At 45.9% G+C, this 12918-nt stretch overlaps 3 protein-coding genes across 4 annotated transcripts in view; all 3 read left to right on the top strand.

The window, feature by feature from the left end:
- The window catches only part of LOC133966542 (basement membrane-specific heparan sulfate proteoglycan core protein-like), a 298590-nt gene that overhangs the window by 267943 nt on the left and 17729 nt on the right, over positions 1-12918 (top strand). The window lies entirely within an intron of this gene.
- Positions 1230-3124, top strand: LOC133966358 (D(5)-like dopamine receptor). Its single transcript, XM_062401262.1, has one exon. It carries the CDS (start codon positions 1478-1480, stop codon positions 2705-2707), a length of 1230 nt encoding a protein of 409 aa, XP_062257246.1. The 5' UTR covers positions 1230-1477; the 3' UTR covers positions 2708-3124.
- fgfbp3 (fibroblast growth factor binding protein 3) lies at positions 7579-12370 on the top strand. 2 transcript variants are annotated; one of them, XM_062400550.1, is made up of 3 exons: positions 7579-7695; positions 10595-10874; positions 11514-12370. In XM_062400550.1, the coding sequence occupies exons 2-3, from the start codon at positions 10600-10602 to the stop codon at positions 11950-11952; spliced, it is 714 nt and encodes a 237-aa protein (XP_062256534.1). In that variant the 5' UTR covers positions 7579-7695; positions 10595-10599; the 3' UTR covers positions 11953-12370. The 2 variants fall into 2 exon arrangements, with proteins under 2 accessions (XP_062256534.1, XP_062256535.1); XM_062400551.1 differs by having other exon boundaries at positions 7674-7783.

Below are 12918 nucleotides of genomic sequence, written 5' to 3'. Positions count from 1 at the left end.
CTGAAGCTTTTAATTAAGAACATCTTTAGGTTCCATCACATTTACTTTGATAAACGATGAGTTTCCTGAGCTGCTGAATATTTTTCCTTTGTTTATTTTTTACATGAAAATAATGAACACAGAATATTTGCCTCAGTTTTAACATCTAAGTGTAAAACTATAAATATAAATCTGCTCCAAATGAATGATGCTTTTTTTTCTCACTCTCAACGCACTTCGCTCATTTCACGCGTGTCTCCAGATCAGTTTCCTCTCAGGTACAAACACGTGGTTCGTGTTTTTTCATCTGATGAAACAGACGTGAACGTGGGAGCAGAAGTAATCTATTACCTGAGCAGCGGCTCCAACTTGACCGTGAGCGCGTCACCGTGAGGAGAGGAGGTGCGACCGAGACACAGGGACACAGGGACCGGAGACACAGGGACACAGGGACCGGAGACACCTGGACAGAGATACAGGGACCAGAGACTAGGACCGAGGAACCGGGACCAGAGACGCCTGAAGAGAGACACTGGGACAGAGACACCTGGACAGAAAAACCGAGACAGAGATACTTGGACAGGGATACAGGGACCAGAGACACCTGGAGAGAGACACTGGGACAGAGACACTTGGACAGGGATACAGGGACCAGAGACACTTCGAGAGAGACACTGGGACAGAGACACTTGGACAGGGATACAGGGACCAGAGACACTTCGAGAGAGACACTGGGACAGAGACACTTGGACAGGGATACAGGGACCAGAGACACCTGGAGAGAGACACTGGGACAGAGACACTTGGACAGGGATACAGGGACCAGAGACACCTGGAGAGAGACACTGGGACAGAGACACTTGGACAGGGATACAGGGACCAGAGACACTTCGAGAGAGACACTGGGACAGAGACACTTGGACAGGGATACAGGGACCAGAGACACCTGGAGAGAGACACTGGGACAGAGACACTTGGACCAGAGACGTTTCCTCATTTATTAATATTTGTATTCATCTTCCTCTTTTCATTTAGTCTCTGAGGATCCACATTGTCTCCATCGGACGCAGAGAAATGAAGCGTAAAGATGTTTTTTATTGAATCAACACTCTTTCCTTCTGGTCCGAGATGAAGGTTCGTGCGTGAGGAGCTGCCGAGGAGCCGCTGAGCAGCGCATCTGAGCTTCTTTTATTAAGTCCTCACTTTGTGGCTGAGAATTAAAAACATGAGAAACGCGTCGGGGAGGAATCTCTCTGAAGTGCTGTCCGAGCTGGACGGGACAGGTGAGGAAGAGGAGGAGGAGGAGGAGGGAGGCGCGCGGAGGGGCGGTGTGCGCGTGCTCGTGGGATGCGTCCTCTTCCTGCTCATCGTGTCCACGCTGCTCGGGAACACGCTCGTGTGCGCGGCCGTGGTGAAGTTCCGCCACCTGCGCTCCAAAGTCACCAACTTCTTCGTCATCTCATTGGCTGTGTCCGACCTGTGCGTGGCCGTGCTCGTGATGCCGTGGGAGGCCATCACCGAGGTCACGGGCACGTGGCTGTTCGGAAGCTTCTGTGGCGTGTGGATCGCCTTCGACATCATGTGCTCCACCGCCTCCATCCTCAACCTGTGCATCATCAGCGTGGACCGCTACTGGGCCATCGCCAGCCCCTTCCGGTACGAGCGGAAGATGACGCACCGCGTGGCCTTCGTCATGATCGGGGTGGCGTGGACGCTCTCCATCCTCATCTCCTTCATCCCGGTGCAGCTCAACTGGCACCGGGCGGGCGAGGAGGGCCAGATGATGGAGGAGCTGGTGGAGGTGATGGCCGCCTCAACGAACAGCAGCAACGTCAGCACCAAGGCCAAGAGCTGCGTGGCCAACCTGAACAGAACCTACGCCATCTCCTCGTCCTTCATCAGCTTCTACATCCCCGTGGTGATCATGATCGCCACCTACACCCGCATCTACCGGATCGCCCAGACCCAGATCCGCCGCATCATGTCTCTGGAGCGGGCGGCGGAGCAGGCCCAGAACCAGGGCCAGAACCAGGGCCAGAACCAGGGCCAGAACCAGGGCCAGAACCAGGGCCAGAACCAGGGCCAGAACCAGGGCCTCAGCGTGAACCGGCAGCACCGGCCCCACGACGAGGCCTCGCTGAAGTCCTCGTTCAAGAAGGAGACCAAAGTCCTGAAGACGCTCTCCATCATCATGGGCGTGTTCGTGTTCTGCTGGCTGCCGTTCTTCGTCCTGAACTGCGCCGTCCCGTTCTGTGACCCGCCCTGCGTCAGCGACTCCACCTTCACCGTCTTCGTCTGGTTCGGCTGGGCCAACTCGTCCCTCAACCCCGTCATCTACGCCTTCAACGCAGACTTCCGCCGGGCCTTCGCCACCATCCTGGGCTGCAACAGGATCTGTTCCAGCAACGCGGTGGAGGCCGTGAACTTCAGTAACGAGCTGGTTTCCTACCAGCACGACACCACGCTCCACAAGGAGGCGCTGGTCCCTGCGCAGCTGCAGCAGCGTCCCTGCAGCACCCACTGTGACCACCGGGCGGACGGGGACGCACAGTTTGACGAGGAGTCGCTCGGGTCGTCCGGCTCCCGGAGCCACAACCGACTCCTGCTGCTTCCTGCTGCCGTCCAGCTGGAGGAGGAGATCTCCCTGGACACGATCACGCCCTTCACCCCGGTGGCCGGGCAGGAGAGGGACGCTCTGATCCCTGGACAGGTGCAGCAGGACGGATAGAGCAGAACTCAACAGGTCCACTGGGCCTCCTTCCAAAACACAAGAGGACACTTCAGTGAGGAGGAATCAGATTGTTCTCTTAAACATTTACAGTTTGTTGACTTGGAATCATCAAGAATGTTTAAAAAAAAAAACATGGAACAGACCTAAATTACTGAATGTGTTTCTTTGACTGTTGTTGGTTAATTTTTGTGTTTGTTGAACCTGAAGCAGATTTAGATTTTAGATCGACCTCACACACACACAGGCTGGATTCTGATTAAAAGATCTTCTCAGACATTCATCTTAATTTATTACACGGAGATACTGAATGTTTCCCTTATTTCATTTCTGTATTAATGTAAAATTATGTTATCTTCACTTTTTTTTTAAATACAGTGGATGGATGTAAAAGGTCCTCGAACCTGAATTATTACAGTAACATGGCTACAATAATAAATGAACAGACAAATACTATGTGTTTTTTGTTTAGGAAATAATTGTGGTTACTGTAAAATTATTTTGTTAAGTTTAGAGGATCTACGATAAATGATATAGACAATAACTTTGTTTGTGTGACTGTGTCGTACTTTTTTTAAGTGAATGATCTGAACACGTTGTTTGGTCCGTGTCCCATCTGCTAACATGAAGGAGGCGTGTAACTCTCTCTGCAGCCAGCCACCAGGGGGCGATAGAGACCCTCTGGCTTCACGTTTAGAAGCCCTCACGTCATCCATCTTTATTTACAGTAGTTTTTGTCAACAGAACAAAGTGATAAGTGTTGCTTCAGGCTGTTCCTCATGTGAAGCTTCTGCAGGAAGTGGCCGCTCTGCCACAACTATAACTATTGATCATGAAATAAAATCCCACACTTGAGGATCATAATCCAGATTAAAGCTCCATGGGCATGTTTGAAGTCAGTGGTGACTCAGTTTTAAAACGTTGTTTGTTTAGTGTGGACAGGGGGACGAAGAGAAAAGACGTGTCTCAGCGAGGCAGGTGAACACGAGCAGCCGAGGACAAAGACAGGAGGCTCTCAGAAGCTTGTCCTCACTTTGTCTTCTCCCTCAGAAATGGACAGAAGTGGAATGATTTTGATGCTCACAGAAAAATAAGTTCTTCTCTTTTCTTTATATGCTGATGGTTTCTCTTCATCATTAGAAAACCTTTACGTTCTGTTTGATGAAATTCTTTTTTTTAAATAATCTTAATTTTCCACCTTGACATTTCATAGCTTTTATTTTGGAGAGTATTTCTGTGATGTTTCAGAAGTGTGTGTGTGTGTGAGTGAAAAGACTTATCAGTGTTTGAGGGTTCACAGTGAGGTCCACAGAGGGACGAGGCTTCGTGCTCAAAGACGAAGGAGCTCGGCTCAGGAGGAGCAGATGTTTCATAAATGTTTTCAAACTCACAGGATATTACATTGACATGAGGAGATGAATGAAACGTGGTGGAAACACACGATGATGATCTCCCCTGGTCCTTATAATATCTTTTATTTTTTGTATATTCATACTTGCACCAACACAACACGGTGTAAACCTGCTTGGCAATAAAACCCATTTCTGAAGCTGTTTCTGATCTCCGACTTTCCTCTCAATGAAAACTATTTAAAAAATAACGACCTGCTAATTTCTGTGTTTAACAAAATAATTAACGTCCAGTTCTTCAAATCGTTATTCAGAAATCGATCCGTAGCCCGAGGTCACAGAGACTGAGCAGAAAAGTGTGAGAATAGAATCCAGCCTGAGGTGGAGATGAGGAGCAAAGCAGGACTCTGTGTTTCACTGTGAGTGAGTTGTTCTTCTCTGTGTGTTTGTTGCTTTCATCTTCAGTCGCTGGTGGAGGCGACCTTTGACCTCACAGGTGTCGTCTGCTGCTCCAGCTGCTCCCACTCTGTCCATGGGACCCGAATGTACCACATCATGAAACATGGCAGTTTTCATACAGGAAATGAAACCCTCGTCATAGATGTTTTTGATCATTTCTGGTGTTGACATTTTATTAATAGTTTAATGTCTAAATACATTTGTTGTCTTCACAGCAGCTACAATACAAACTGCTTATTTTTCCTCTATGAAGAAGGTGAGGGTTACACTTAACAACACACACACACACACACACACACACACACACCATCCCCCTCCTTGTTCTTTCATTTCCATTTAGATGATGGAACCTGATTTTTAAAGTGTAATCTCGAGATAATAAAGCTTCAGGTCGCCAGCTGCATTTAAACGTAATAAGTACTGTGGAGTTCTGTAGTATTGTAGTACTGTGGATTACTGTGGAGTACTGTAGTACTTTAGAGTACTGTAGGTGCTGATGCTGCTAGTGATACCATCATCATGTTAGCATGGCTCGTACGTATGTCTTCTTTAGTCCATAAATTACAATGAAAAACTAAAACTAACTAAACTAAAACTAAAACCATCCATAGGGAGAACAGTAACTTATTACACCTTGTTCCTTGTAACTTCCAGTAACTGATTACTTTTCAGAGTAATCTGACTCCAACCGACAGTTTGAACATGAACACGGATCTAAGTGGTTTTTCAATAATACATGTTTCATCTTAGTCTCATCACATTCTCTTCTATTGTCCACACAGACACACACACACACACACACACACACACACACACACAGACACACACACAAGATCACGACAGACGAGGCGACGCAGGCGATGGATCACTGATTGCAGCCGCTTCTCAATGACCGTTGAAAACTTGAAAGTGGACACTTCTGTTTGCTGTGAAGGACTCAAAGTCATCAGGAGCTCATCACACACACACACACACACACACACAAACACACACACACACACACACACACAAAGACACACACAGACAAAGAGACGTTTGACTCTCCAGTTAAATATAAACTGTGGATAAAGAGATCACCAGGTTCGGACTGGAGAGTGTGAGGAAAGTGCTGTTCATCTCATTCCGTTTGCATTTCACTGTTGTGGAGATGAATTGTGTTTCAGTCCTTTTCCACTGACGAACATTGTGTCTCCTGAAGACGACAAATATCACAACACCAATTTGATTTATGCTCCCAGGGAGGCAACACTTCTCTTGAGTCGTTTACAGCCTTGACTCCGGATAATGTTCGGAAGATTGTGTCCACAGATGTTGTGTAGTTAGTGTTTGTGAAGCAGCAGCAGGTTGTGGGTTCGACTCGTTCACACCAACAGCGACATGTGGGAACATCAGGCGAGGGGCGGAGCCTGTAGAGCAGCAGGAGGCGGTACATGACGTTTAAACTCTGCTGTGGAAAGATCAGTGTTGTTGTTTCCAGCTCATCCACACCGGAGTCGACCTCATCACCAGAAGATCTGGAACCTCCTCGTGTTTCCAGGTTAAACTTCTCATGTCTCAGTCATTCATCACCAGGTCAAGTCTCCCTTCTGTTCAATGTGTTTGTTTCTTCAAACCTCCAGTAGGAGGCGACAGAGTCCGAGCTGCACCCTGTGGGTCTACTTCAGAAGGCTGAGAGACACACACACACACACACACACACACATACACACACGTTCTACTTCTATCTTCTAACTCTAACCTGAACCTGACTCGAACAGCTCATTGTGACAGTGAGGTCTCTCTGCAGGGTACACACACACACAGAATGAAAACCAAAGTTCCTCTGGTATAAAAACAGAAACACAAAACTAAAAGAGGAGGAAGAACGTCCTCTCCCTCACTTCCTCACATTATTCACTCTGTCTCCTCCGAGGCGACTCCAGCTGTGACTCCACTGATCTGAGAAACTGATGCTTCTCGGACTGATGGCGCTCGGTGAGCTGCTCGTCCCTGATTGGCCGGACCGGGCGGAACGAGGTGTTTACTGACGCCGACTTGGTTTTGGAAGCATCTTTTCTTCAGCAGGCAGATTTCTGGCAGCGCGGGGCCACCGAGCCGTCCTCACCCCTCCACCAGGCCCAAGCGGAATGAGAAGGAGCTGGGCGGCCATGGCAGCGTGTCAGCGGGGGGTTAAGCTGTGACCCAGATTCCTGCTCGAGTCTTTGTCCTGGAGGAGAGAGAAGATTCTCCTCATTCATCTCGGCCGAGGCCGAGCTACTCACTGTTATTAATACAGTGACCGAGCGGCAGAGCAAGACAAACGTGGGCCAATAGAGAAGAAGAGGGACTTTCATTTACTGTCACACATCAGAGATGGTTTCAGGTCTTCAAACAGCAGCAGATGTGTTTGAGGTTCTGTTCTGTGAAGGAGGTCTGCAGGAGAAGAGGAACGCTTCAGTTCAACATCTGAAACCTGGTCTTCACTTTGATCAACGAGTATAAACCGGATCAATCACGATGCTACAGGCAGCGTTTCATAACACATGTTACATATATCTTCAATAAATATGGACCCAACACCTCCAGCATGTGGTGCCCTGGTAGAGACTTAATAACATATCGTTGTTCTCTGTTTTCACTGAATTCTCTTTATTTAACATCAGTTTATTAAACCAACATAAAGTTTCCTCTGAGGATTTGTTGCTCAGTTTCTACATCGTGAACAAATTTGTTTCCAGTTCAGAAAAACAAACTGTGAAAAGTATTTACCATGTGTAAAAACGAAAATCAAGATTTAAAAACTAATTTATTTGTTTCAAGACAAACTAAAATCAAGACGCTGCGGTTAAAGTGTGTATTTGTTGTGTTGAACAAAGAATTGTTTTGTAGAGTGAACGACAACCGAAGCATCCAAACCCCTGAGGTGTCGCACAGAGGGCGAGAAAACCTTTGGCAAGTGTGTCCATTGTCCTTCTGTCTTTCACACACACACAGACACACACACACACACACCACAGAGACCCACACACACACACACTCTCAGGGTTTTTCAGTGGGGGTGAATGTGGGAGGCGCGCTTGGTTTCGGGTGGGCACTTCTTCGTATAGTCCTCCTTACCCCCCCCCCCCCCTGCACCTCCTTTATCCCCGGCCCCTCGGCCCCTCGGCTCCACAGCGACCCGGAGCCTCGGAGCGTCACATGGTAAGAGCACCGGGCCTCAGCTCGCACCCCCGACACCTCAAACTCTCCAACACTGGTTCTGCTTCTGCCTGAGACCAGGAGCCACACGGTAGAGACCTCACAGCCTTACAGGAAACACAGCATGTTGTTGTTGTTGTTGTTTCCATCGTGATTAATAGATGAGGGGTGTATTAGCAGGAGGGGGTGGGGGGATGGGGGGTGCTGTGGATGGAGGGGGATTATTTTTGTTTTGATGCTGCTCGTCTTTGCGGACGAAACGTGAAGCGTTGATTTGACTCTGATCTTCTTAGTTCAGGATGAAAATGAAGTTGTGATTGTGTTAAAAGAAGAAGTTAAGTTAATCAAAGGTTTGAAACATCTTAACTTATCTTTATCTGAACTTGACAAAATATTCAACTCTCTGTTTTTCAGTGTGATGTTTGAGAAAGGAAGAACAGTTTGATTTCATTGATTCACTGAACCAAGTAGAAGGTGTTTGTGTTTGTTGTGTTAAATTCATCAGACGTCTACACACACAAACCCGTTGTGAGGCCGCAGCACAGCGCCCTCTACAGGCGCCTCCGTGTCACAACACTGGATCATATTTACATCATATCTGTTTTGGTAACATGTTTTAGACACACGGAAACCAAGCTGTCACCGAAACAACCCCAGTGATGGTAAATAAAGATGGACGACATGACAGCCCTGAATAATCAAGACATAACCTCTGCATCGCCCCCTGGTGGCTGGCTGCAGTATGGGTCATTAACCCTCCTGCTCCATGTTAGCAGATGGGACATGAGCCAAACTAAAAAGTAGAAGTTAAATGTTTGTCTAAGAAGTTTCTGTCATTTCAGGTCGGTAATTTCACGTTTGAGTTATAAAACATTTTATTAATTAAAAAATTATTTAAAAAATCTGATTTATCAAGTGAGAGAAACAAATATTACAAATCTCCTCTGTAAAATTTTTAAAAGTTTATTTAGTTCAGCACATATTTAATTAAAAGTAGTAACGGATGCAGTTTAATTACTTTGGGTTTAATCAGTGTCGTTTGTGATGCAGCAGGTTTTGTGTTTCACTTTTGTTGCTCCCATGGTTGTGCGTCGTGTTTATAGATCTCTCATCCTTCAGCCAATCACAATCACTGGTGTTAACGCCTCGAGTGACCTCATCCAGACAAAGAGCAGAACACTCTGAGATCCTTTTGTGTTGGTTGGGTTCCAATGTTTCTCAGTGTGAAGAGAAATGATTGTGTTATAATTGGACTAAAGAGTCTGATCATGATTCCAGTTCATTTTCTCAGAAACGACTTTGTCTTCAGACGCTGTGGAGCACGACCTCCTGATTTCATTATCCACTTCACTGCAGCACAAACACAAACGTTATTAATTAATGGATTAATGTTTGCACCACACGACCTGTTGTGTTGTCGTCACTTAGTGTGTTCGGGTCCAGGGGCCGCGGTTCTGATCTGATTCATCCAGATGCTAATTGTTGACATCAATTCAAACTGCAGACGCTGTTTATTAAAACAGAACAACTGAGAAAACTTCAACGAGCTGCACATTATGATTTAAAATACAACAAACATCCTCTGAATATTTAATGGTTTTAATAAGGAACTCAACACAACTGATTGAGACACAAACTGATAATCAGTGTTAATGTTGTTCAGACACGAGCAGAGAAACATCTTTAACTTCACATTATGACTTTATTTAATTCAAGATTACAACAGGTTGATTGAGAATTACAAACAATTCTTTGATCATAACTTTAAATGTGTAAAATTTCTACTTTACTCTAAATTACAATGTTATTGTCGTAAAATCTCAACTTATTGTTGAGCTCTGATTTCTTTATGTTTCTTTGCTTTGTCTTCTCAGATCTTTATTATCAATAAAAACAATTTGAATTTGGTGGAGATTCAACTTTTATGAAACAAGCACAATATGAATTCTGATTTCATGTGTGACATCATCTTCATGGAGAATAATTCATGGATCCTGATGAGACATAAATGTGTTTGGTTCAGATTGACTGTTGTTGCTAAGTGACGAAGTTAAGTGTCCTCTCCTCCGTCATCTAGAATGCTACTGTGTGTGTGTGTGTGTGTGTGTGTGTGTGTGTGTGTGAGAGTGTCTGTGTGTGTGAGTGTGTGTGACGCTCGACTGATTTTCAATAAGCTCACACACAGCCCCCCCCCCCCCCCCCCCTGTCCTTTGTCTTTTTTAACATTTAGAACTCGGCCTCTTTGACTCTTGGATTTTGACGCAGAGAGAAACTCTCGAGTACAAGTTGGATTTAATTTAGAATTCAGGCGACAGATATTATGTTTATTACTTTATCATTTTAAATCAAAGGTTTTGATTTCCCTGATTTTAAACAGGTTTTCTTTTCATTACAAGAGAAAAACATGAATAAGAGCCTGTGTGAGGAAACAGGTTCATCACAACTCATCACTTACATCGATCCCTGAGCAAGGAAATGATAATAATGGGATTTATTTAAACAGAATTTAATTTAACAAAGTTACAGAGTGTTTCACAAAAGGATAAAAGCAACAATAAAACATTAAGACATTAAGACAAATAAGAGTTTAATCAATCTTCTCATTTAGAGTCAAATATAGCATAAAGCATCATATCTATGAGTGATTGACAGCTAGTCCCGTCCAGTGGGTTCATTAGGGTTGACCTCTGTGTAAATCTTCAAAGGATTCGATCTTTGAAATGAACTTGAGTTGTGAAATGTGAAGCAGCTGTTCAACTTACTTTCAGCTCCATGTTTGGTCTCCACCACCTGATGTGGTTCGAGCTGCTTCACACTTGTCCACCAGCAGGCGTCAAATTAATTTCAGTAAATCCTGTCTTCAGAAAATAACCTTTTCTCTGTGTCCACATGTCCTCCTCAGCAAACATGAGCGTCCTTCCGTGCAGCGTCCTCCTCGTCCTCGTCCTCTGCCTCTCCGTCCTCTCCGATGCCAAGCGGCAGTCTGGTCAGGCCAAACCCGACAAACCTCGGCAGCCTCCGACCGAGCCCCCCCCGGCCAAGAGGCCCAGGAACCGCTCGGTGCCGGGCTCTGGAGAGCTGACCACCAAGGAGGGACACCGCTGCACCTGGGAGACGTCCGGAGACGGCCTGGTGAGCCTGGTGGTGAACTGCAGTACTGAGACGCTGGGGGAGCAGCAGAGGTGAGAGGATCTGTCAGAGTGAGACATGGGCTTCATGAGGAATTCACATCAAACCTCACATCCATGTCTCATCGTGTCCGTCATGACTCGGAGCTCTAATTCACTGAAGAGCTTCGGTTGGACACTTTTTGTTTGTGGACATTTATCTTGAGTTTGGATTTGGTTTGTGTTCGGTTGTTTCCCTGAGTTCTCAGCTTCCTGTTTCATTTCCTGTCTTTGTCCTGTTCACGGTCTTTGTGAACGTCTTCACCTGAGTTCCGTCCTCTGTCCTCCTCGTCTCGTGCTTCTCTTTGTCTTCGTCAGTTCATCTTGTCCCGATCACTCGTTTTCTTTTCCTTGGACCATCCTTTGCTTTTGTACCTTCCGTTAACTTCCATTGATTTTCCCGAACAGAAGGTCACATCTTGTTATTGACCTTCACCTGACCCCTGCACTTTGATCCTCCTGCTTTCCTCCTTCGGGATGATGTCATGAACTCAAGGTTCAAAGACTCTAGGACGGAAAACTGACGTTTCATTCTGGAACAATAAACTATTTTCTGCCACTAAAGGTTTCAATGTGGACTTTGTTGACGTGGTGCAGCAGTGCCGGATTTCTTCTCCTTGACTTTCTTGACCTCTGCTCGTTCTCCTCCTGCAGGTATTGGTGCCGTTACGCCGGCAAGCCGGACCTGTGCCAGGCGTACGGCGTGAAGTCCAGTCAGTACTGGAAGCAGCTGGTGGGGAAGCTGAAGAAAAGACAGAACGCCTGCGACGGAGAGAAAGTCCTGAAAGCAAAAACCTGCAAGAAGGCGCCGGCCGAGGCCCACATGAAACTCGCCCAACACAGCGGAGAGGAGGAGAGGAAGGCCGGGAAGGAGGGGGGGAAGAAGAAGGGAGCGTCTGCCAGCAAGAATCAAGACGGAGGGAAGACCGAGAGGAAGAAGAAGAACGAGGAGGAGGAGGAGAAGAAGAAGAAGGAGGAGAGGACTGGCTTGGAGGAGGAGGGCGTGATGAACGACATGCAGCCGGTGCAGAGCTACTGCAGCGAGGGATGGAACTCGGTCTGCTCCTTCTTCACCAGGTTCTTTGAGGGTTGATGAGAAACGACGGATCAGAACCTGAACAACAAGGAGGAGACGAAGGTTCTTTAAATCAGACACGTTTGATTTTAAAGTTAAACAAAAAAGAAATGGTGCCTCCATCTAATTTACAACTTCATTAAAACGTAAAACCGAATTATCCATGAAATCAAATTCATCTGTAGTAAATGAATCTGATTTATAATTCATGACAAACGCCTCCAGTTAGTTTCATTTAACATCGTTGAGTTAGTCGTAGTTAATTTTGAATCAGATGTTGTGACTAATAAATCAAATGAGACGATGATGATGATGATGATGATGATGATGATGATGATGATGATGACACTAGTGATCAGTAGATATATAGTCAAGTTCTTTAAACTTCATTTGTTTTGTGCAACTAATCCTTTCTATAAACTTTGTGTAACTTTTGTAAAAAATAAAAAAAATGAAAAAAATCTGGTGACTGTTATTATATCTGTGCACCAGCGACACCGTGTGGCCACGTCAGGAATTTTCATAAAAAAACATAAACCATGTCTAAGGTTGAGAAACTCCTGCTCTGCAAGAACCTGCAGTGACATTCAGTGACGATCCCTCTGTGTGTGTGTGTGTGTGTGTGTGTGTGTGTGTGTGGTTGTGTGTTTTACAGTGGGTCTCTGCTGCTTTAAAGATTAAACACACAACTGCAGAATGGAGCGAATCCAAGAAACGGAGGAAGAAGTGGAGTCTTAACCCCTCTCAGTGGTTACCAGGCCAACAGCCCAACAAGTGGTGTGAGTGTGTGTGTGTGTGTGTGTGTGTGTGTGAGTGTGTGTGTGTGTGAGTGTGTGTCTGAGTGTGTGTCTGCGGGAGGATGTATAGTTCCATGACCCTTTGGCAACAAGTGTTTGTTATGGGCCTCAATGAATTCACTCGCACACTCAGATTGACATTGTGTCGTTTTAAGGTGTAACACCACATCCAACCCACAGGCGGCGC

The sequence above is a fragment of the Platichthys flesus genome, chromosome 12 (assembly GCF_949316205.1).
Source record: "Platichthys flesus chromosome 12, fPlaFle2.1, whole genome shotgun sequence".
NCBI classification, from domain to species: Eukaryota; Metazoa; Chordata; class Actinopteri; order Pleuronectiformes; family Pleuronectidae; genus Platichthys; species Platichthys flesus.
The sequence above is the reverse complement of the archived record's forward strand: the minus strand, read 5'-3'. Positions and strand labels throughout refer to the sequence as shown.